This window comes from Diadema setosum, chromosome 13 (genome assembly GCF_964275005.1).
Source record: "Diadema setosum chromosome 13, eeDiaSeto1, whole genome shotgun sequence".
NCBI lineage: Eukaryota > Metazoa > Echinodermata > Echinoidea > Diadematoida > Diadematidae > Diadema > Diadema setosum.
Genome location: NC_092697.1, coordinates 20,056,739 through 20,081,561, shown reverse-complemented (window position 1 = coordinate 20,081,561; position 24,823 = coordinate 20,056,739). Strand labels below are relative to the sequence as shown.

At 37.8% G+C, this 24,823-nt stretch overlaps 1 protein-coding gene across 5 annotated transcripts in view; it reads left to right on the top strand.

The window, feature by feature from the left end:
• LOC140236943 (SET domain-containing protein 9-like) overlaps positions 1-24,823 on the top strand; it is a 58,875-nt gene that overhangs the window by 2,312 nt on the left and 31,740 nt on the right. For 4 of the 5 annotated variants that reach the window (XM_072316886.1, XM_072316887.1, XM_072316883.1 and 1 more), the window contains exons 2-5: positions 11,242-12,077; positions 12,494-12,617; positions 16,516-16,631; positions 21,772-21,892. In XM_072316886.1, the coding sequence (XP_072172987.1) occupies positions 11,242-12,077; positions 12,494-12,617; positions 16,516-16,631; positions 21,772-21,892 (1,197 nt within the window). The remainder of the gene's footprint in view (positions 1-11,241; positions 12,078-12,493; positions 12,618-16,515; positions 16,632-21,771; positions 21,893-24,823) is intronic. The other variant, XM_072316888.1, reaches the window with a different exon arrangement.

Here is a 24,823-nt window from a genome sequence, read left to right as displayed (position 1 = left end):
GAGTTGCTACAATTGTATGTTAAAGGAGACCTCCGGATGATTTTCAGATTTTTACATTTGAACAACTATAGATTAGTAAAACTTTGTACAGAGTTTCAGAATTTGTGATAATTGGGATGAAGAATAAGAATATTTTCAAAATTTAGAACAAATTGCCATGAACAAGGATGATGACATGGCAGAGTCACCATAAGAATGCATGAGTTGGGGCTCAAGGAAGCAGAACAAAAGAAAAAGGCATGCATAGATTATACACAGGTGAACTCGCAAGGAAGCGGTATTGTAATGGAATTACACTGCTACATTTCTGAAATATGTGAACCTCCTATGTCATCATCCTTGTTCAGTGTAATTTGTTTAAGGTTTTTCAAACTATTGTTTCTCTGCTCAAGAACCACAATAAATTCCACAAATCTATACATTGAGTTGTCGATTTATGTACTACATGATGTGAAATTATGAAAATCGTCTGGAATGTCCCTAGGGAGATGATTGGCAGTATAAGTTGGTAATGGATTTGTCTTTTGAATGGCATTTGTACTGTTTTTATGTTCATGTTACACCCAGAATGGGTTGATTTATGAATGATTTGAATGAAATCAATAAAATATAATTGAAAAACAAAAAAAAGTTAGTGTTAAAAAAAAGAAGGTGATTCAGCAGCACAATATAAGTGTTTCCGTATATGGATTGGCCTGGTTAAGTTACTATAGTATGGAGAAATCTCTTTCTGAGATTCATGCAGAATTCTATGCAAATGTTTTATGCATGGTACGATTTGTATTATATGTACAGTAGGCCTATATTGTATTGTATGTTAAGAAAAATATTATTTAGGAGCACAAGAGATGAGAATTCAGCTGCTTATTTTTGTTCGAATTACATAATTTCATTGTAAACATGGGCCTGATATCGATGAAATCTCTAATAAAAAAATATCATTAAAAAAAGTGTTTGGTGTATTGTTCTGCTCGCAGCGCAAGTATACAAACAACAGTAACACGTTCCCACTAATCGAAGTTACAGAGGAAAATGAGACGTAAGAACACAAGACGTATGCATTATTCGAAGATGCTTAATTCACACGGGCAAGTCATTTAGCAAGTCGTCGTTTACAAAACTCAGCAGTCAGTATACGTGTACAACATCAGCAGGGAGGTGACTCGCCTCGCTGGTATTAGCAGGGAGGTCACCTCCTTGGTATTAGGCCGATAGAAACGAAAGGGTGCCTTTTTCAATCAAAGTTCACATTACTGGTCACTTTCACTGACAGCGATCACTTTGTTTTCAGATTACAATATATTTATGGGCTGTCTTACTTTTACACATTAACCGCGGCGATTTTAATAGTGGAGTTAACGTCAGGTAGTGTCCATTGACAAGCCACGAATGATTTTTTAAAAAAATATTTTTTATGTGGGGAGGGGGGAGTTAGTGCTGCATGATGTAATCAGGCGCGGTGGAGCACCCCAATTATCTCGCAGAAATCCATCGGCAGCGGAGCCTCATTTGCATAAAGTAAACAACACGTACTCGCGTAGATGAGAAAAAGTAAACAACTTCTCAAGCTGATAACAATTTAAGGAAACCTATTTTCGGATTAAAATTGAGTTAGTTTAAATTTGAGAACATGTCCGAATATGCACATATAACATTAAAGGATTTGACAATGATAAAATGTGAAATTTTAGCGAAAAACCTGACGAGCAAAATTACCAAAAATATGCCTCGAAAATCATCCTAAAATTCACGAAGTGTGATTGCGGAACCAAAGCGCCATTCAAACAAAGTACACCGAAATTTATTTATCTGCTTGCATTTTAAATTTCATACCGTAATATTCCCGGCCGTGGTTGTGTCGGAAAAAAACAGAAGGTGATGTCAAAAATGACACGAACGCAAAGCGTACAGGTCGGTCCCATGTATATATAATCGCGTCACTGTAGCGTTGCATGTCACAGCACACACAACGCATTGCTGCATGCAACGTGCGCGGCAGCAGCTCAGCAGTCACCGCCGTGCGACACTCAGCAAAATTGACTGCGTCACATTTGTACATGCAAACCAACAATGAGCACGAAATCCTGAATCTCACGTACCACGCATGCCCAATATTACGGGAAAAGAAATGACGTCATTTTCAATTGGTTCGCTGACTACAATTTTCTATTCCAAACCCTGTAGAAACAAGTTGATTTCTCCAAAAGTACAGGTGGAACCAAGCGAAAACTTTCACCGTATATGGATTGAGGCCTGATGAACTTATGTTGCCAATTTCGGACACATTGGAGCCCGGCCATAGTCCAGTCGGAAAAAAACAGAGAGCATGTTTTGCGAGAGGTGATTTTCAAAACGCTTTAATATCTCAAGTTCTAGTGCAGCAAATTTCATAATTTTTTCGTCAAAAGGAAGGTTTTTAAAAACTTAGATAGTGTGGGAAGTTTGAGTTGACTAGCGGCACGCATAGCGGCACAAGAAGAAGGTAAAGATTTGACTTTTTCATGCACACAGTTTCGGGCAGCCGTGGATGCCCGTTGGAAATTCAAATAGAACGGGGCGATAATGAGATGCAAATTGGGGTGCTCCACCGTGCCTGTAATGATGTGTACATAGGCCGTGAGGGGAAAAGAAATTGCATTTGCATCCATATGATTCTTTTTTGTTTGTTTTACAACAGCTATACTGTATGATATTAATTTGCTATTCAAGTGTTAGGATGGCGTTAACAAGTGTCTGTGAAGGGTTAGTGTAGGATCGCATTTGTATGACATGAAATTGATTGTTCAAATGTTTGATCTATGGTATTGGGCTCACACCCGTAATTATAATGGATTCTTCCCGGCGTGATCATAAATTTGTACCAAAGATACCAAAATTAATTCAGAAAAAAAAAATCAGGAAATGAAGGTAGAAGAAAAGTTTTTAGCTCAAGTTGATGAAAATGAATTCCTCTACAAAATATATTCTGCTTGGCAGGTGGATAGCTTTTCTTTGTGGAATTTAAAGGGACTAATTTAACTCGGCGCACGCACAGAAAATCTGAGCCTTTTTGAGTTAAAAAGACACGTAGTCTGACTTTGCCGACCTTTTGACAGAGTTTGAGCTGAATAACCCCCCTTGATATTTTGATGAGTGAAAGGGCTCATCTTACTTTATTTTGACATGCGATATGAAAGACGCCATTTGTATGAGATATTTTACAGATTTTTTTTTTAAGTTTGATTTTTAACACACATCCCTATGGGGAAATATTTATGGGTGTAAGCCCAATTAAGATGTTAAAAGGATTGAAACCAAGAAGATGTTGACTCCACTAGAAATTACTGATCACCTACACAGTTTTCAAAAATTCATTCTGCCCCCCACCCCCCGCAGAAAAGTGGTGTTTTGATGTGCTCATCACTTAATTTAACCATGCATTTAAGAGTATATTGATAATTTCTCCTTCGTATAGGCATTGTAGAGATATCATTGAGAAATTTATTTGAATTGTATTTTCCGTGATGTTTTGATGAAGTAATAAAACTGTCATCACAGAGGTTATTTGTAAAATATTTGGAGTGATTACTGAGAGAGTGCTGTGATTCAGAAAATGTTCAAGATTATTACTTATGATGCATATTATGTGTAGGTCAGTTGTATCACAAAACATCCTACCATATAAAATGTTTTCAATAAAGCATAAAATATAAGGAGATATCACAGTTTTTCTTATTAAACCATACCTTGTAACTGTAGACGGTTTAATCTGGAAACATTTTTATTAAAACTATTGTTCACATTTTGCATATCTAACGATATTCAACATCGATGATAATGGTTCAAATATTTATATTGGTTGTTTCTATCCATACGGCGCACATTTTAGAATTATTTCTAAGCACAATGCTGGGTTTTAGTTTCATTTGCAAATGGTAAATTATGCCTTTAAGTTAAAGAATGTTATATTTTGCATACATTTACTTTTTTTTCTATTCTCATGTATAGGAAGTCGCTGGAAACGTCATAGATTTCTTGATTTTCTTGATCGATTATAATTTGTTGAAAATTAGAATGATACCTTTCTTAAGAACGTTTTCCTCAAACTTTAGCTAATCATATTTTCTTACTATTGTCAGTTTTTTCTTTAAAGAACAAGTTATCTTTTAGGGTGAACATCCCCTTTAGGTTTCACACACAGACCTGTGAATTCATCTATTTCAACGTTTGACGTTGTATCTCAGCTTAGCAAAAGTTGTCGATTCCTATAGCCTGGATGCAGTGTAGGATGAATGCAGAAAATGCACAGAAATTGGCTGAGAGAAAAAAATAGCACTAATACTATACGCTGTAGTCATGTGAGCGGTTGAATCGTCAGAAAGGAATGGAACAAACTTTATGAACATCCCAGCTAGCAGACGGAGGTCGCAACTGGTCAAAGTGGTAGCACATCTGATAATGACCAGGAAATGACGTGATTTCAACGTCTTTTTGAAACAAATTTATCACGTCACGTTATGGACCTCCTGACATGAATTCTACGTCAGTTTTCCGACATATTTATTACCCAATATTAGTGACATTTTAATGACGTAAAATTTATGTCAATTTTGCGACGTATTTTTACGTCATAAAGACGTATTAATGACGTAAAATCTATGTTGCTTTGCAATGCATTCATAGCGTTATTTAAATTACGTTTTGCATACCGTAACATTTAGGCCTACTTTGTTTTGCAACGCATTTATGACGTCATATCAGTGACGTACTAAAGACGTAAAATTCAAGTCAGCTTTGTGACCTATTATTCACGTCATAACTGTACGACGTATTAGTGAAGTAAAATCTATGTTGCTTTGCAAACTATTTACCACGTCATATTAATGATGTATTAATGACGTTAAATGTATGTCAGTTTTGCGACGTCTTACAAAGAAAACAGACGCCATTTAGAGGTCTCAAACTGATGCCAGAAAGTCGTATTTCTGCTCAAATGGAATAAACATCTAAAAGACGTCATATTTGTGGCGTCTTTCTGACGCCTGGCTGGTTATACAAAGATGTCGTAAAGACGTGTAAATTACTAATTCAAAGTAAATAAACAAAGATACTTGACGTCATTAACGTTTTAAACTGACGTGAATACGTCGTATTTTTCAAACTGACGTCAATATGTCGTATTTTTTTTATCAAATGGAAGTTGTCCCGAAGATGTCATTGGTGGTCATAGAGTCGTCTTAATGACGTGTAAATCTCAATTCTAAAGACAAGATGTACGTCAGAATAACGTCATGAGCATGTCGTTAACACGTCAATTCATGACTTTTTAAAGGACAAGTTCACCTTCATTAACATAAGGATTGAAGAGAATGTATAGCAATATTAGTAGAACACATCATTGAAAGTTTGAGGAAAATCAGACAATCTGTTCAAAAGTTATGAATTTCTGAAGTTTTTGTGCAGTCACCGCTGGATGAGAAGACTACTGCAGTGTATGATGTCACATGCGTACAACAATATAAGGAAAATATAAAGAGAATTTCACATAATTTCATCTTTTGAAAAAAGTACACATTCCCTTGACTCGTCACTGACATACGTTATGGGTAATATTATTCCCATTGCCTTTAGAAAGAGGCAAGTCAAGTGCTCTTTTATTATGCAAAAAAAGTGAAAATATGTTGAATTTTCTTTACATTTTCTTTATACTGTTGTACTCATATGACATCACGAGCCTTAGTAGTCTCCTCATCCAGCGGTTCGGTACAAAAACTTTAAAAATTTATAACTTTTGCATCGATTGTCCAATTTTCCTCAAACTTTCACTGCTGTTCTACTAATATTGCTGCATTCTCTCAATCCTTATGTTTATGAAGGTGAACTTGTCCTTTAATGTTATACATGTTGGTAAAGAAAACAAGAAAATGTCTCAAAGACACCTTTTTTTCACGAAAATTAAACAAGGAAAATGGGCGTGATTTTGACGTCATTTTAAGGTCGTGGCCGGTTGGTTAATCAGTATTTCATTTTAAGATCTAATAAGGCGCCTGTGAGCACCTCAAGGTACAACCCTGATACAAATTTTGTTCCCAGCTAACATTTGGACGTTTTCTAAACGTTCTTGAAACGTTTCAAGTTTGTTATTTAGACGATACAGTACATGCAGGATATGACGTTGGTCATGCCAACCTCTCTCTGCTTTGAATCGTCTTGAACAGAATAACCAAATGAGTTACTGTAGTCAGGGATGTTCGACATGCTTCATGTTAACTACTAGTACTGTAATACAAGGAGCTTAATTCATATTAAATACACGTATGAGCTCAAATAGTCCACCTTCATTTTGATGTCTATTTTCATCGCTCAGAATCTAATCATTTAGTACGATATAACGACAATATAATCGCCAACGTCTATACATGCATGTTTTTTTTAATCACTTGTAACAATTAACTTCAAATGACAGGTTGAATTTTGTTTTTGTGTGTTAAGTTGTCTTTATTCTATTTTGTGTCCGTGTGTATGTGCTTATGAATGTCTGTGTCAGGGCTGCCAACTCTCACGCATTGAGCGTGAGACTCACGCAATTCAACCAATTCGACTGTCTCACTCTGATAAATGAAATCTCACGCTAAACCCCCAAAATGGAATGTACATGTGTCTACAAAAATAAATTTATATATCTCTAAATTCAATGATATTCTGAATATCGATATACCCAAGCCCAAATTTCGAGATTTTCCCGCTCGGGTGTAAAGCTTAACCAATAATAATCGTTTTCGGTTCGCGCGCAAAGACGAGCTATTGGATTACGATTGGTTTCTACCTATTTCTTCCACGTGAGCGTAGCTTAGTACTTTTGGCAAATTGCAATACATGTATGGCTATGACGTGTGCTTTACATCGCTTTACATACCGGTACACTGACTGTGTACGTAGTACATACATACATACGGCCGCACAGCAGGCCGCTAGGCGCTAGCCAGGAGGTCGCTCCGCTCCCTCGCAGTGTCTCACGCCAAACTCTCACTCAAGGTTGGCAGCCCTGCTGTGTGTGTGTTGTTTTTATGTCCCCGCCGAACAAGTTCGAGCAGGGGACTATGAAACGGGCTCCGTACGTGTGTGTGTCCGTGTGTCCGTCTGTCCGTATGTGTGTCCGTGTGTGATCAAAATCTTCAATTTGCTACTTCTCTGTCATTTATGAGCCAATTTTGATTCTGTTTGCTTTATATGATAGCACTACATGGGAGCTTTCAAACTTCTACACAGAATTTCAGTTGTGACCTTTGACCTTGACCTTTGACCCATATTGTACATTGGCTATAAAATGCTACTCCTTCGCCATTTCTAACCCGATTTCGATTCTGTTTGCTTTAGTGATGGCACTAGGTGAGGGCTTCAAAACTTCTTCACAGAATTTTGACCTTTGACTTCTTTGACCTTTGACCTTGATTTTTTACCTATATTGTACATTTTGCTACAAAATGCTACTCCTTGGCCATTTCTAACCCGATTTCGATTCCATTTGCTTTATGTGATGGCACTAGGTGAGGGCTTCAAAACTTCTACACAGAATTTTGACCTTTGACTTCTTTGACCTTTGACCTTGATTTTTGACCCATATTGTACATTTTGCTACAAAATGCTACTCCTTCGCCATTTCTTACCCGATTTCGATTGAGAAGTTTATTTGAAAGAATATGCACATGGAAAAGTTTCACAATTTACTTTTTGTTATATATACATGTGCTACAAGATTTTCATTATAGCAGGATACAAACACAGAAACAATTTAAATGTACAAGTAACTCAAATGATTTTAGACATACCTGGAACTGCTTAATATGTATATTATCTGCATGCTGCTGTGGAACTAAGGTTTGTGAACATAATCATGTTTATAGACAAGTTGCATTGCTTAATGTTAATGATTATGTTTGAGTTTATTTTGTTTTTATGAAAGCCGAATTCTGTGTTAAAGGCTAAGTATCAGAGAGAAAATGTAACTTGTTTAGGATGTGTCATTTTTAGTGTTCAAATTATAGAGAACCCAAATTTGTGTCAACTTCTTTAAAGAAGGAAGGGTGTAAGAAGATGTGTACAAGTAGTTCAACTGAACTACTGGGTATACAGTGTATGTCAATTATACACAGCGCCATCTGCGGCAGTTTCACGTTTAAAGATTACAGTATAATGTATAAAGGATCTGTGGTTCTAATATACAAAAGAGCTGACTCTGAGTAATGTCAGCTAACAGTGTGGTTGTGTGATTTGTGCCTCCTGATAAATTAGGTGTATTTGAGTGTTTGGTCACCTAAACAAACAAATCCTTCATTACATCCAAGAGCAAAGCAACTAGATTCCAAACTTCCCTCTCTGCGCAATAAACACCAACGCACCCCCTGTCCGGTTGGCCCCTGCTGGGATGTTAAACAGTAACCAAGAAGAAGAAGAATTCCATTGTTAAACCTAACCAGGTAGAGAACTAGAACTCTATTATTTATTCTGTATTTATATTATTTCTATTATTTTATATTATCTTGTATTCCCGGGCCGTACATGTCGTACGTGCCATTTATCAGTGCCCAATGGTTACATGAAAAAAGTCTCCAAAGTCTTCATTTTCATTGCAAAGTTGAGCAACATTGGAGACACACAGCATACCATATTTTTTTAGTCAATTTTAGATTTTAAGTTTGACTTAATTTCTTCGTGAAACAACCCCGGGCAAACTGTGTTGCGGGGCGCTGTAACTAGTTCGCTGTTGTGGTTACTCCCACGCAAGGTTTGATCCAACCTTGGGGTGCTCCTTCACACAGTTCACACAGTTCAAGCTGGTCACAGTTAGGTTTGACCTTGATCTCACATATTACACCCTAAAGTTTAAACAGTTGGCTAGTGTAGCAGTGGAAAGTGCCCACCCCCCCAGTGTTGCGCGTCCTGCCCTTACCCGTGGTGGCCGCCTCCTCTTGGAGTTACTTGCCTCCCATTGGAACACTAATGAGAATGTACACAAAATTAAAATATCTGCACACAGTTATAGTTGTGTACAGATCAGCAGATTCTTTAGAGGGGAACTTTGTAGATTCTGAACGAGGTTGGTATGTAGTACACTACACTACACTTTCTGTAGCGATTGTTGTTGCTTGTGGAGTTTTCGCACATTGAGGCGATACAAAAAAAGGGCAAATAAACACAGACACGAACGAGGCTGGTTAAAGTTATGAGTCACTCGCATGCATGCTGCTGCTCTGTTGTTATGTAGAGATCAGTCTTAGCGCATGAGGTGCATGAAAAACTGGTACGGTGCGAAAAAGAACATTGCAGTCGCCTATTCACATACAAGTAATATAACCTGATGTGAAACGAGTTTGCTCATATGTAAGCATGTACTGGTACATTTTATACGACAAAAACTAGTAGTAATACATCACAGACGAAACACGACGCAAGGTACCATACACACATAACCTTGAGACCACGTACATGTAAACACTGAACAGGAAGAGAGCAGTACACCCCTAAAGACGACCATTAAATTTTGGTAAACATAGATGGAGGATATTGGCTGAGCGACCACAGATCTCATCTTAAAAATAGATCGCGCTTCACATTTTGGGGGAGCTGCTCAGCATGAAAAGAGGCACTCATTCCTGGCTGGCCCTAGCCTTTTGTCAAGGCCCTCTCGCTGTAATGGGCGAGCAAAGCGAGCCTAGCTGAGTACGACAGCATGAGGGCCTTTTGAGATCTGCTTCACACATTATTATTCATGACATGTGAATCCTACTGAATATTCATATTAACAGGTTGCGGTCGACCAATGCAATGGTGCGCTCCCTACATCCTTAGCCTTGGTGTTGTCATGCCTGTTCGCATGCATCACTGACAACCCGCGGAGGTCTGTGGCGTGCATTCGCTATATTCAAATCGGGTTCGAGCAGACAGACATGCTGATTGGTTGACTTTTGCTCCCGAAATGGGGGAGGCGCTCTCCACTGCTACACAGGTTGCGCGGGTGCAGCAAGCGCGGCAACTTGGCTTGCTGTAGTCTAGCTTCTGGACTCTTTATACTCGTAGCAGTGATTCGGTGTATGTGACAAGCCGTAAGAGGGCAAGACATCTGAGGATTGCAATATGCCAAGAACTGCGATACGCGAAAAACGTTGGGCATGCAATCTCACGTTTAAATCGCAATCAGAAAATTTGTGCCCTCTCTTGGTCAGTCACAATTGGCAAAATATTGCACCAAGGAAAAAAGGACGGAGCCCAGACTAGGCTTGTTGGGGCGAAATTAGCCCCCTTAAGTGTTGTATGGTGTCTTCACGAAGACACATCGAACACAGTGTCCATTTGATATCCATTACTGGCCGGCAAGCAATGATTTGACGCCATGTATTATTCCTTGGGCAATTAACTTTAATCAGGAAAAAAGAAACGGAAATTTGAAAGGAATTGTGCAAAAGTAAACTGTCAAAAAATGAGTACGGTACTGAATTCACAAATGATAGATCTATTAGCATATAGATAAAGATTGAGATCGCAAATATAATGGGGATCTTTGTTTAAACAATGCAATAAAGATATGTGTTGTGTCTCACATGAAGATCCATTTCCCATTGGAGTTCTTGAATGACTCATATCTGTTATGGAGATATATAACCCTTAGGTTGACATGTCAAAATCATAATTCAAAGTGGATGAAGGGACTATTCTGATTATACACAGTTCCATCTGGAAGCATTGATAACAATTATGAGGAGATTCCTTATAATTTACTCATTTGTAATCTTTATTTTCTGATATTCTGAACTTTTTATTTTACTTTTTTTTTTGCTTTTCTGATTGTATGCTTGTACACTCGATATAGTGCCTCTGTTGATTGATCCCTTAGCATGTGGCTACTCCAATATTTCTTGTGATATTGAACTTCAAATTAGTTTAACATTTTATGCATGCTCTCACTACATGGAGCTACTAAACAGTAGCGCCATGATATTAAGCTGCCAAAAAGCACAACCTTTATATTGTCAGCTGAAAAACAAGGGTGCTCTCATGCTCTAAGATTTGAATGAAAATAAAAACAAAACAATTTTCTCGAAATGGAAAGTTTATTCAACCAAAAGTAACAACCTTGTGGTTTTGCTTTTTAACATTTTACTGAAATGAAAATAATTTAAAATTGAACCATAATGTAGAGGAGATCAATCTCAGTCAATCTTTATCAATTGTCAAATCATCTCTATTTTCTTTATCTAAATTCAGGACTGTAAGATCAGTGCAGGATACCAGACATGACAAGATGGTGTCTGATGATTTTGTTGAGCAAACCTATTTGAGACTATTTACAGCCTTGGAAAAGCATCAGAAGCAAGTGTGGTGGAGTGACAAAGAGCAAGATGTAATGATGGTCAAAAATGTTGAAACTGGCTTTGAATCTGACCATTGCTGTACAGAGGGCAAACGACATCTAGCTACTGGTATACATACAGGAACATTAAAATCGTGTGAAAATAAAACTGTGCATAATAACTTTTGTCCTGAGTCTTTTGCAGCTTGCAGGAAATGGAAGCACTCTGAAACTTTGCTGACAAGAAAACAAGAAAATACCAGAGATTGCCAGAACATGTCTGTAAGTGCTCAATGTGACAGGAGGGCAACATCCCGTGGTAGAAATCACTTGTGTGAAACTATGGTGAAGAAGCCACTATCACATGGAACCTTGTCCAAAGATTCTTTACATAAGACTGAACTCGATGAAAGAGTGGAAGCTATAGTTTCTGAAATAGTCCCTCTACCAGATGAGCCAATGAGTCCCCACAAGCCCGATGTAACTCTTGCACATTGTGATGACCCTCATAGAGGACGGCCATCACAGTATGTTGACATAGGTAACAACAAAATTCTCTCAAATCAAAACGCGGACTGTCATAAAGAACCAGGCTTTGGAAGGCACAGTGCAGGAGACCCATCTTGTATCATGTATGATGTCCTTGGTTTCTCCATTAAACGTCGACCTAGTCAAATAAGAGATGGAGGACTTGGAGTGTACGTCACCAAAGGAGTGGTGCCTAAGGGTACAGTGGTAGCAGTATATCCAGGTAAAACAACTGTATGTGATCTTTATGGTCATACTGAGAACGTGTGTTTTTACTTGTTGTATTTTGACATTGTCTTTTTTCACCGCTACATCATTTGTCTGTTTCTGTGGTCTGTTTCTATCTTACAAATCTAATTGAAAATGAAATCAATAGACCTTTGAATGAGAGGGACTTTGCCCCAAATTAACAGGGTATCTATGCATGATTAGTGAACAATGAGCTCGGTAGAAACATTCATTGTATGTTTCATTTAGATGACACACATTGTTTTAACTTTTTGGCAATTATGTGAAACTGTCATCACACATTGTGAAGACGTACTAGAGACCTGTTGGGAAAACCACACATTATGGTGGAGGCTTATCAGTTGCCACAGCGACATTTCTAGTTAAATCTTTTTTAATTACTCCATACAGGTACCATATACATGCACTCAGAACCAATGCTGCTTCAGTCCCTTGGAAACCCATTTATATTCAGGTGCTTGGATGGAATTCACATCGATGGACATGACAAGTATCTTTCCCGAATGATTTTCAGGCAAGGATGTAATATTTCTTCTTTTTCTTTTTTTATTTTCTCTATCTTTTTTTTTTTTTTTTTTTATTACGGAGAAAAATGCATTGGACTATTTGATTTCAACATGAAAGCGGGAGATCATTGAGATTTAAAAGTAAAAATTTAAAGCACTCTGAGTGCCACTTAAGATATATAAAGACCACCATGTGGCATGATGAATTAACCATTGTGTGCGTCACATGTACTGTATATGTGATTTATATACAGAAAAGTATACAGAAAAGTATACAGAAAAGTGTCTTACCCGAATGATTTTCAGGCAAGGATGTAATATTTCTTCTTTTTCTTTTTTTATTTTCTCTATCTTTTTTTTTTTTTTTTATTATTATTCCGGAGAAAAATGCATTGGACTATTTGATTTCAACGTGAAAGCGGGGCGGAGATCATTGAGATTTAAAAGTAAAAATTTAAAGCACTCTGAGTGCCACTTAAGATCTATAAAGACCACCATGTGGCATGATAAATTAACCATTGTGTGCGTCACATGTACTGTATATGTGATTTATATACAGAAATAGGCAAGAAATCACTTATTCAACTGACTTACGTACAGTGAATGGGTTTGGAGGTCTGAGATAAAGGTTCAACATTGGTCGATTTCAAGTTTGGTGCCTGTGCTGGTGCTGATGTTATTGAGCTCTGCCACCAATGGTCAAATTAGTGCAAGCAATACAGGTCATGATTATCGATCCCCAACTCTAGTGGTATCTTCACACCACTCCAAGGACTTGCAGGAATTGCACAAATGATAAAAGTGATGGTGCTGGGTTCGTGTCAAATATTAAAATGTGTACCGTAGTCATGACTGCTGAGTTTCAGACACATGATTGGGGAAAACAGATCAAAATGCTTCTACGATTATCCTCTCTCCAAAGTACAATCTTAATTTTGCTCCCAGGCAAAGATTTATGAGTATAGGGGCTATTTAAAGTGTTTTACACGTTCCACAGGTGACCATTTCATTAGCATAGACTGCACATATGTGTCTGAATATAGGAAGAGTGTGTATCCGCGGGCATGAATATGGGTCTCAGTGGTGGATCCAGACGGGGCGCACCGGGTGCATGTCCCCTCTTTAGTTTTGGTTAAAACAAAAGAAATAAAAAGAAAAAATGGGGGAGTATGTGTGCCCCCCTTTAATTTTGCAAAGGTACCTCTACTTTATGGAATTCCTGGACCTGCCCCTGGGTCTCACACATACAACTGTAGCAATGTGAGCATTGACATTTGAAATGACAAATTTGATAATCCCTGGGAGCTGTTATTGCTGGATAAAGTACATACATTGCTGACAAGAATTATAGTGGAGCTTGGTTCAGCAGACAACATTCAACACCAAGCCCAACACAATGTACCAGAACTACATCATACTATGTGTATAAGGTAAACCTGCTATTTAAACTCCAACTGATTTCAAGTTCAGGATTATTGCCAGTGCTAATGTTGAGATAGCAGTAACACCATCACTAGCACTGAACTTAAAATCACCCATAATTGTATTTCAGTTACATATGAGATCTGTGCTAACATGGGATGAGAGTCCTTTCTAAGCAGTGATGTGATGCAAAAGTTGAGTGACAGGACAGCTCTTTCAAACACATCGAGAGAGTTACACCATTTTGTTTTTTGGTCTGGCACGAAATCATCAGTGGCAAATTGTGTGTCTTACTATCAGTTAAGTCTGATTACTCTATGTCACCATCCTCTTAAATGAATAAAGTGTCCTGTTGGTCATGTTCTGTACCATATGGTATTATAAAAACATTGTGTTTGTTTCATTTTTCAATCTGAAAAGATGGCTGGATAGCCCGTATACCCCTGGTTGCACTAGCTGGTCTTTCATGGACCGCTTCATTGAGTTATGCGCTCTGCTCTTTTTAATGACTGAATGAAGCGGGATCTTTTTACGAGTGTATACTGTGCATTAGTTGTGACTCTCAACAAACAGGACCTCCAGTTTATGTTGTATCTGAGGGACAGAGTGTTTTGCCCCTTACTGGAGGGGATGGTATGATTACACACAACACTGCTCAGCTTGACCTGGGAATTGAACCCATGTCCTTTGGATCTGGAGGCAGAAGCACTTCTGACTGAGCAATTCACCATCCCAATCTGAGGAAAAATACTTAGTATTAGAAAAATCATAGTGTCAATAATAGTAAGACACACAAGATATTTTGATGATATATTGTACAATGGTTGAACTCACCCATTTGAGATGCCATGAGAATAGAAAAACAAAACGAAATAAAACAAAACAACCCTCCTTGAGTCTAACTTACATGTAGCTAATAACAAAATCTTTCACTGATGAAGTGCAATATATTGTGAGATTAAAGGACCTATGCAGAGCAAATACTTGACTTGTGTTGATTAATGATATCTTTAACATTGCTAATGTGGCAAAATGAATATCTAAAGTATGTTCCATATATTTTATAATGATTTTTTTTTTTCCTCAGATTACTTGGATACATCCACACACACACAGAAAAAAGGAAAAACCTTTCATACAGAGAAATTCTGCTTGTGGCCTCATCTTTCAGGCATTGCTAAAGTACTATTATTAATAAACGGCATTGGAATGCACCTTCTTCAAGACCCCGTTTACAGTGCGGGGCCGGGTTTGGCCGCGGCCGACCCCGGCCTCAAATTGCATGACCGAGCCTCGCAATTTTGTCCGTTTACACTGCTGGGCTCGGCCACGCTTTTAATTCAAACCTTTCAATATTTTGTCGTAGTGGCGCTCTGCTTGTAAACAAACGCAATTTGGTATAGCCTGGTTTTCAGACCCTTTGCCAACTGGATTCCGTGGCGACAAAGTCGCCGTTCAGGCAAAGGCCTTTGCCGAAGGAAAAAAATCCTTTGCAGGACAAAACCACCTTAAACTATACTTAGTTTCCGACGTTGAGGGGGTTAATATCCTGAATAGCGAAATATACAGGCAGAGGGTTTGGAAGCCAGACTAAAATTGGCCGCGCATTTGGCCCAGTTTGCGTTTACACTGAGAAAAGGCCGGGCTCGGCCGCGGCTCGGCTGCGGCTCAGCCACGGCCGAGACCACCTCCAGAGCGAGGCCAAATGCGAGGCCAATTTTGGCCTCGCATTTGGCCTTTTGCGCGTTTACACTGAAATGAAGGTGGACTCGGCCGCGGCCGAGCCTCGCACTGTAAACGGGGTCCAAGACTGAGCATAACATGCATGTTTCTACTGTAAAAGTGGATATTTTCACGCGACTAATTTTTCGCGCTTGGCCGGGTCAGAAGAGTTTCGCCTGTTTTTAATTCCGCGGAATCTAGACATCACCCACAGGAACATATGGCAAGCAAAAATATTCGCGGGATTTTATTTTCGCGCTAGTTTCTGGTTGCGTGAAATGCGCGAAAATTTCAACACTGCGAAAATTTCCACTTTTACAGTATATCACTAATGTGACTGACAAAAGGCATTGCAGAGAAACATGCAAGTTAAGCTTTGTCTGTTGGGGAAGGCATATTTAGACATTTGTTTGGCCACATAAGTGATGTTGGGGTATCATGAATCAACAACAGTCAATATGCGTGTGTATTACATACTTCCATTAATATTTATCCTGTAAGGTTTTTAGGGTCTGTTTGAATAGATATGTACTTACTATCATAAATCACAGATCAGTCTCGCAAATTGACAGTTTTTATTGATGTCATAGTCACGTGACAGAAAATCAGCAATAGATTGTCATAATATACCGAAACCCAGTTTATAGAAAATTTACGTAGTACCCTCAAAGCGAGGTCAATTGAATTGTAAGCATTCAAACAATGATTTGTGCCATGGCCAGGTTTCATGATGCAGAAGTACTTTGTATGGACATCACACAGATCATGTGCTCAGAGAGACAGACTTGGCCCGCATGTGTTCTGTGACATTTCCTGGTTGACTCCTTGTCTTCTGAACCCCATGGCTGTTGGACAATATGTCAACAATCAATACAAAGGTATTGTTAGTTTCTGACAGATCACAGTAATAACCTGGAGTCTGTTTCATGAAAGTTTTATGAAAGACTTTTCGCTCATAGAACACACTCATAACAGACTTCATGAAAGGGATTTTACTTGTCTTTGAAAGTTTCTCATAGCTACATATAATGAGCCACTTTGGCCATTCTGAGATTAATGTAAAGACTTTAAATGTAATGACTTCATGAAACAGACCCCAGGTCAGTATACCTGTCGAGTACTGTTAGAGATAATTTGGAATATAGGTAAAGCTAAATGTTTGTATACTTGTTGAGTACTATTAGATATAATTTAGAGTATAGGCAAAGATAAATGTTACAATGGTTTGACATGAACTTGACATGACACATTAAATGATACAGGAAACTTAAGAATAATATGTTATCAATGAAAATTAAGGTCTTGTCAAATAAACATGTTACTTTTCTAATGAGAAAGAATATACTATACTTATATGATTATAAGAATATCACTTATTTGGTTACTCTACCTCTTGTTAGGTACTGATTCGGAAGTAAAATCATTCATCTGGTATAATGAAGTAGGTGACATAAATACTTAGCCATGTTGCACAAAGACCAACTTAGTCATTTATGTATTGTATTAATTTCATCCTAACTGTTAAGAATGTGAAAAGCACTACCCATCGAATTGTCGTCTGAGTTGATTATATCAGTGTTGACTATTTAATCGTATACTTGTAGCAATACAAATATTTCAGGCGCGATGATGTTTCATACACATGCTGCCATGTTTCTGGACCTTTTTAACAGTAAATCTGCTGAAGACTTCCGGAAGATGAGGGGATGGAGAGTTGTTGGTGTATATAAGTATATCATGAAAAAGGCTACCTGGCTGATGCATTTGGTGACAGCACCTTCATTTAATTTGTAATTATTGACGGTTTTGAGATATTCAAGGTTTTTGTCGGTCATTTTGGCATTCATCTTGCATACTGTAAAAGTGGATATTTTCGCGCGACTAATTTTTCGCACTTGGCCATGTAAGAAGACTTTTGCGTGTGTTTAATTCCGCAGAATCAAGACATCACATACTGGAACATGTGGCACGCAAAAATATTCGTGTGCTTTTATTTTCGCGCTTGCTTCTGGTTGCGCGAAATACAGGAAAATTTTAACACCGCGAAAATTTCCACTTTTACAGTATATATATGTTACCGTGCATCACAAAACGAACAAAAAGTCGCACGCATTGATTTTGTGTAAGGACTGAAAATAGGTGAAATGGGTTAACCTAGCCAGTTTTGAGTTTTTCATATTTTTTGAAAGAGCAAATCTTCTTCTTTATTGTGCTAAAGTTTGGGATAATAAAACAGACAGGAAATTGTGTTTTTATCAGTTTTTCTTGAGCACTTTTTGATGTAACACTGTGATAAGGTGTGTCATAAAGAGTCCCCTTTTCATTTCTTAAAAACCCTTTGCACACTTTTAACCCGTTCGATACTGAATTCTGTAATTCCCATAGACTTAATACACAGGCCACCAGGTTCCCGTATGGAATGGGTTAACTTTCAACTCTGCTTACTTAAAGGTCCAGTTTACCTTTGGGAGCAGTGATTTCAAAAATGTTCAAGATATCACATTTGATGCATATGTGTAGGTCTGCTGTATCATAAAACATCCTACCATATGAAATATTTGCAATGAAACCTAAAATATAAGGAGATATCAGGGTTTTTCTTCATAAACCGTAACTGTATACGGTTTAGTCTGGAAACATCTTTATTATAACTATTGTTCACATTTTGTGTATTAAACAACACTTAACATCGATTATACGGATTCAAATTTTGACAGTGGTCGTTTCTATCCCTAACTCACATTTTAGAACTATTTTAAAGCACTAATGCTGGGTTTTTGTTTCATCTGCAAATGGTAAATTATGCCTTTAAGAACAGATAATGCTACTACTTTGAAACTTGGCAGTAATCATAGACAAAGGGTGTTAATAAGGCATGCCCAATTTCAGCTTAATTTGGTAATCCCTTCATTGTTGTTGCTCCGACGGTTTACATCCTGTTTTTGTCACATTCATCGCACAGCTTGCATGGCTTGGTAAAGATCAAGCGCTTGAATAGACCCTGTACTTCAGAGCCACTTTTTCAGTTCACACTTTTCTAGAGTGTGTGCTTTCTTTCCAGTATTTAGATAGGTTAGGAGTGTCCATTTGAGCTAAGTTATACATCATTTTAAAGGGGCTGTACAGTACTGGTTGAGGTAGGGATTCATGTTTTTTACATTCCTAAGTGAGATAATGAGAAACCTCATTAAATATGAAAGAGCATGTAATTTTAGGAAGGATTCAATGTTTATTTGATGAAAATTGGTTTTCAAATGGCTGAGATATCCAAAAAAGTGATAATAATAAAAGACTACAGGCCACAACTTTATTAGGATCTCTTTGTTTCACCTTGTTTTTGGATATCTCGGCCAGTTCAAAACCAATTTTCATCAAATAAACTTTTGATACCCCTTAGATTTGCATGTTTTTTGGCATCTCATAGAGTGGTTTCTGAATATCTCGCAAAATGTTAAAAGCTAAATCCTCACCTCAACCAGAACTGTACGCACCCTTTAAAGCTTAGAGTCTGCTCTTCCAGAATCTGCCCTTAACTAAAAATCCATGTCTGGCGACTTTTTGTTGGTTTTGTGATGCAGGGTCGCATATATCAAAACCAGACAAGGATGAAGGGTTGCATCAACCAGATTCAGGCTCAGCATCCTTGAAATTGGTTAAAACCATTCATTCATTTTCAGTTTTTTTTTTAAACCATTTATGAGGAAATACTTAAACTTGAATTTAAATTTTTGGCTGCCATTTGTATCTCAAAAACCCTCAGGAATGCAAGATTTGCCACATCCAGAAGCAGATTCAGTACCCTTGAAAGAGGTTAAACCATCAAATCTTTTCAAGTTTTGACCTTTCATAATACCCCCATCTCACTAGATGGTGATTCCGCTACGATCCTCAAAAATTGACCAAGCACGGCATATCGTGGCTTGATTACTTCAAAACTTCTCTATTGTATCTTGAGCATTTCGGAAGGGCGGAGGGTCGCCACATCGCCATGGTCAGCACCAAGTTTTGAACTTGTCCAAAACTTTTGTAGCGACAGTGCGGTGGTTTTAGAGGGCATCACAATTGGCTCATGAGCATATTAAACCTGAAATATTTGTAGGTCTAAGGTGGTAGCAACGTGTAAAGCATACCCCGGGCGCATTGGAAGTGGCCCCTATCACCCATGAAAATGCCTACTTTTACAGTATTACATAACGGGAACCCATCGTCAATGAAAGAAATTTATGCACTAGATTAGGGAGGTGGAAATGGAGAAAAGCGTAATAAATTTCTTTCTCCACATACATGCAGCATGAATCTTCTGTGTCTATTAAATTGTTTGTTTTTCAGTTATTATTGCTACTCAATGAAATTACTGTAAGTTGCAATCATTGCAGATATACAATGTACCTTCGTAAAATTGGCTCATTGTCAGATACGATTTGTAGTTTGCTCTTAGGCCGGTTCTTCAGGAGGTCCTATACATACATTTCACCCTAGGACTTTCATTCGAATCTATAGATGACTTAACTACCCACAGCAATATTCACAGCCATAATTGCCTTTCTAGTGAGAAGGGGTATAAGGAAATGCACTGGAATTTCCATCTCAGGTGGCCATTTTGAATAGCTCAAAACCCTCAAGAATGCAAGAGTTGCATCATCCATGTTTGGATCACTATAAGAAAACATTAGGCATATGGTAAATGAAGGTTTGGCCTCTAGCACCAGGACTGTAAAGAACACTTAATGAATTAAGATGTGGCATATTCACCACCATTAGCGTTCTTTCACACAAAACAAACCTTATCGATTATCAAAGGAATGGATGTAGTTATGCAATAGGCTGTCTTTTTATGCCTCCGCCACGAAGTGGTGCCGGAGGCATTATGATTTCGGGTTGTCCGTCCGTCCATCCATCCGTCCTTCCGTCCGTCCGTAATGATTTTTGTGGACAGCGTAACTAAAAAACCTTTTGAAGTATCCTAATGAAACTTGGCATGTATGTGTATTAGGGGGTGAAGTTGTTCCTATTTACTTTTGGGTGCACATGCTCAAGGTCAAAGGTCAAGGTCAAATACGTAAAGTTTCACTATTTCCACCATATCTATGCAATGCCTGAAGATATTTTCTTGAAACTTAGTGTATACATGTATTACCCAATTAAGATTCTCTGGTGAAAGTTTGGGGTCATGATGTCAAAGGTCAAAGGTCAAAAGGTCAAGAAAAAATATTAAAACTTCACTTTTTTCTCCATACCTTGGAAATTGTTCAAGGTATCTTCATGGAACATAGTATATATACATGTACTGACTGGCAGTGATTATCTAGAGAATTAGGGTTCATGGGGTCAAAGGTCAAGGGCAACACTTCAAAATTTTACTATTTCCCTCATATTTATGCAATGTCAGCAGGATTATTTTTTTTACACTTGGTGTATGCATGTATAACCTAATAGAGATTCTCTGAAAAGTTTTTTCTTTTCTTTTTTACCTCAAAGATCAAGTGAAAGTGCTGAACTAACTTTTTCCTCCATATCTCGGAAGTGGCTCAAGTTATCTTGAAACTTACTACATATTTATGCATGTTCTGCCTGACAGTGATTATCTTATGAATTTTATGGTCAAAGGCCAAATGAAAATGGTAACAATTTACTATTCAATACAGAAATTGCACTTGTTCTCCATACCTTGAAAATTGCTCAATGCATAAACTTATGAATGGGTCAAAGTCAAGTTAAAGTCCTTAAATCCCCAAATACATGTTCTATTCATCCAATTAAACCTAGGTCAAGGAAGGTGAACATTCAACACATTTGTGACAAACTTGTCATTTTAATATTCTGCCAATTTTGTGAAAATGTAATCACACATTGTCCACATGTAATATAGACCTATTAGGAGAATCATGCATTATGGCGGAGGCATACCAGTCGCCATAGCGAAATTTCTAGTTGTTGTTTTTTTTTGTTGAAATGTAGTAAGTCTTTACAGATCATCATGTCAATTTTCTTTTGATGTCTCATAATTTGTTAATAAAGGAGCTCCTGCAAATGTGTGCTACCAAGAATTTGATGTGCCTGTCAACTTTCCAGTTAATCTACGAAAATTCATCCCAAATAATTTTTATGGAACATTGCAAGATACAGGCAACATTGGAAGGTTTGTAACAAACTAGTTTCTGGCTTGATACATGGAATTGTAGTTTTATCCATTAATTGATGCTTATGATTTCTAAATGTCTGAAAATGTCATTTTTTGTTGGGTTTCAGCTCTAAAACTATTGTAAATTGTTGGTGATCTTTATGGTATGGTCTGTCAGGATTATTATTTATTTCTTTTTATATGTACTGTATATGCTGTTATTTTCGCGTACAGATATTTTCGTGAATGAGGAGGTCAGGGACATTTTTACAAGATGTTGTTTTCGCGAATTGACACAAAGGCCTACATCAGCGCATTACTACCTTAATGTACAATGTATGGTGACATTTTCGCATGTTATATTTGCGGTCCAACTGAGATTTACGAAATTCGTGAAAATTAAACCCTCGCAAAAATAACAGCTTATACAGTATTAATTTTCTGATGTTCAGTTTTCCTACAGGGACAAAGTGTAATATACAATGAAATAAAAAAATAAAGGACAAGTCCACCTTCATATACATGTGGATTGAGTGAAAGCAACAATATCGGTAAAACACAGCAGTGAAAGTTTGGGGAAAATCGGACAATCCCTTCAAAAGTTATGATTTTTTTTTTAAGTATCTGCGCAGTCACTACTGGATGAGAAGACTACCACAGTGTATGTATTGAAGAGCACATTTCTTCGACTTGTTACTGACTTATGTTAAAGGGACTGTACAGTACTGGTTGAGGTGGGGATTCATGTTTTGAACATTCCTATTAAATGAGAAACCTCGTATGAAATATGAAAGAGCATGTAATTTTAAGAAGGATTCAACGTTTATTTGATGAAAATTGGTTTTCAAATGGCTGACATATCCAAAAGAGTGATAATGATAAAAGGCGACAGGCCAAGCCTTTTTTTAGGATCTCTGTTTCACCTTGTTTTTGGATATCTCAGCCATTTCAAAACCGATTTTCATCAAATAAACTTTGAACTTTTGATACCCCTTACAATTGCATGGTCTTTGACATCTCAAAGAGTGGTTTCTGAATATCTCGCAAAACATTAAAAGCTAAATCCTCACCTCAACCAGGACTGTAGGCCTACACACCCTTTAAGGGTTATATTATTCCCCCTGCTTTCTGAAAGAGAGAAGTCCAGTTTTCTTTTGTTATGCGAGAAAAGTGAAAATGTGTTCAGTTTCTTTATTCTTTCTTTATTTCGTTGCACACATGTGACATCACAAGCCATAGCAGTCTTCTCATCCAGCCGTGACTGAGCAGAAACTTCAAAAAAACCTTATGAACCATGGGCGTAAATCCCGGGGGGGGGATGGGGGGGGATATATCCCCCCCTGAAATGGAGGAGGGGGGGATGGCCTGTACAATCATCCCCCCCTGAATTTTGAGGGGAAAGAATGGAAGAAGCAGAAATGTGATTGTATCAATTTTGGCACATTGCATGACGTTTATAAGCCGGCCTTCAGACAGGTAACAGAGCTGAACAGTATTCCATTTCATTATATTTTTGTTTGTCCCTTTTTCAACAAAGAGAGATTATTGTATTTACCAAGTAGCTTGACGGCCAGTAGACCAAGTGCATTACATATGGCCAAATTATTCAATTCAACTAATGCTTGCCATTTGAAAAAAACTAGCCAAATTTGTCAGAATTATTATGTTTCAGTTCTCTTCAATACCAAAGAAGAAAGACAGTATTTTTGTAGAAAGTAAAGTAGATGTGAATGTTTGTACATGTAGTGGTAGAGTAGTTAAACGTCCTTTACGCCTTGTTTTGTAAACATATTTATTTATATCTGTTATTTTCACACGTACATGTACATTATCACTTATATTTTTGTATTCATATATTGTAAATATGTTTGTACTCTCATACCCCGAGAGGGGGTCGATAGAGTCAATAAAATCTTACAAATCTTACAAATCTTGTAGGAAAATATATAATTTTCTCAAGCGCTCGCTCGCTTCGCTCGCTCGCGAAGAAAGTAACATCGACATACACTGTAAGGTATGGCTCAGGCGTTGACAACGTCAAATAGTATAGGTCTACATGTAAACATGCTATGACGCGAGTAACTGGGGACCATCAGCAAAATATGTACGAAAACATACAAACAAACAATAACAACAACTTTATCGCCATAATTGAATGCCCTCCATTTCCTGAATCATTCTTGAGAAACGACAGTGACTGATGACTCAGTCAGGATACATCTATGGGCATACCAAGGAAAGATCAGGGACGTCGAATCTATGGGGGGCAAAGGGGCATTTGCCCCACCCCAAAGGAAGTGTTTAGACAGACAAATCATTTATCCCCCAAGCAATTTCCGAGATGAGGACAAATCTCGAACTTTCTTAATGAAAAATTGTCCAAATATCGCCAGAACTATGCACCAGATCGTTGTATTGCAATCATGAACATGCAAAAGGTCCGCTATACAGGATATGGGATAAACTTTGTACACTTTTGACATAGACGTATATTCCCTAATTTATCAAAGAGTGTGCAGCAGATCTTTCACTTAACAAAAGCAACCTAATATGTATAGAGGCGTCGATGGGGGGGGGATGGTTCTCAAATAAAAGTGGGACAAACAAAAGCGAAAAATATAGCTACAAACGGCAGTTTTTGGAGTGTAAAATTTTAAAATTTTAAAGCTCGCTCGCTCCGCTCGCTCGCATTTAACCGCTATGCCATTCTCCTGATGTTGCTGCCAGTGATTGACAGCAGGTACACCCGGTGCGCCCCCCTTAATTTCCAAAGCGAAAATATAGCTACAAACGACAGTTTTTAGGACTGGAAAATGTCAAAATTTTCAAGCTCACTCGCTTCGCTCGCTAGCATTTAATCAGTATGCCATTCTCCTGATGTTGCTGCCAGTAATTGCCGGCAGTTGCGCCCGGTGTGCCCCCTTAATTTCCAAAGCGAAAAAATACAGC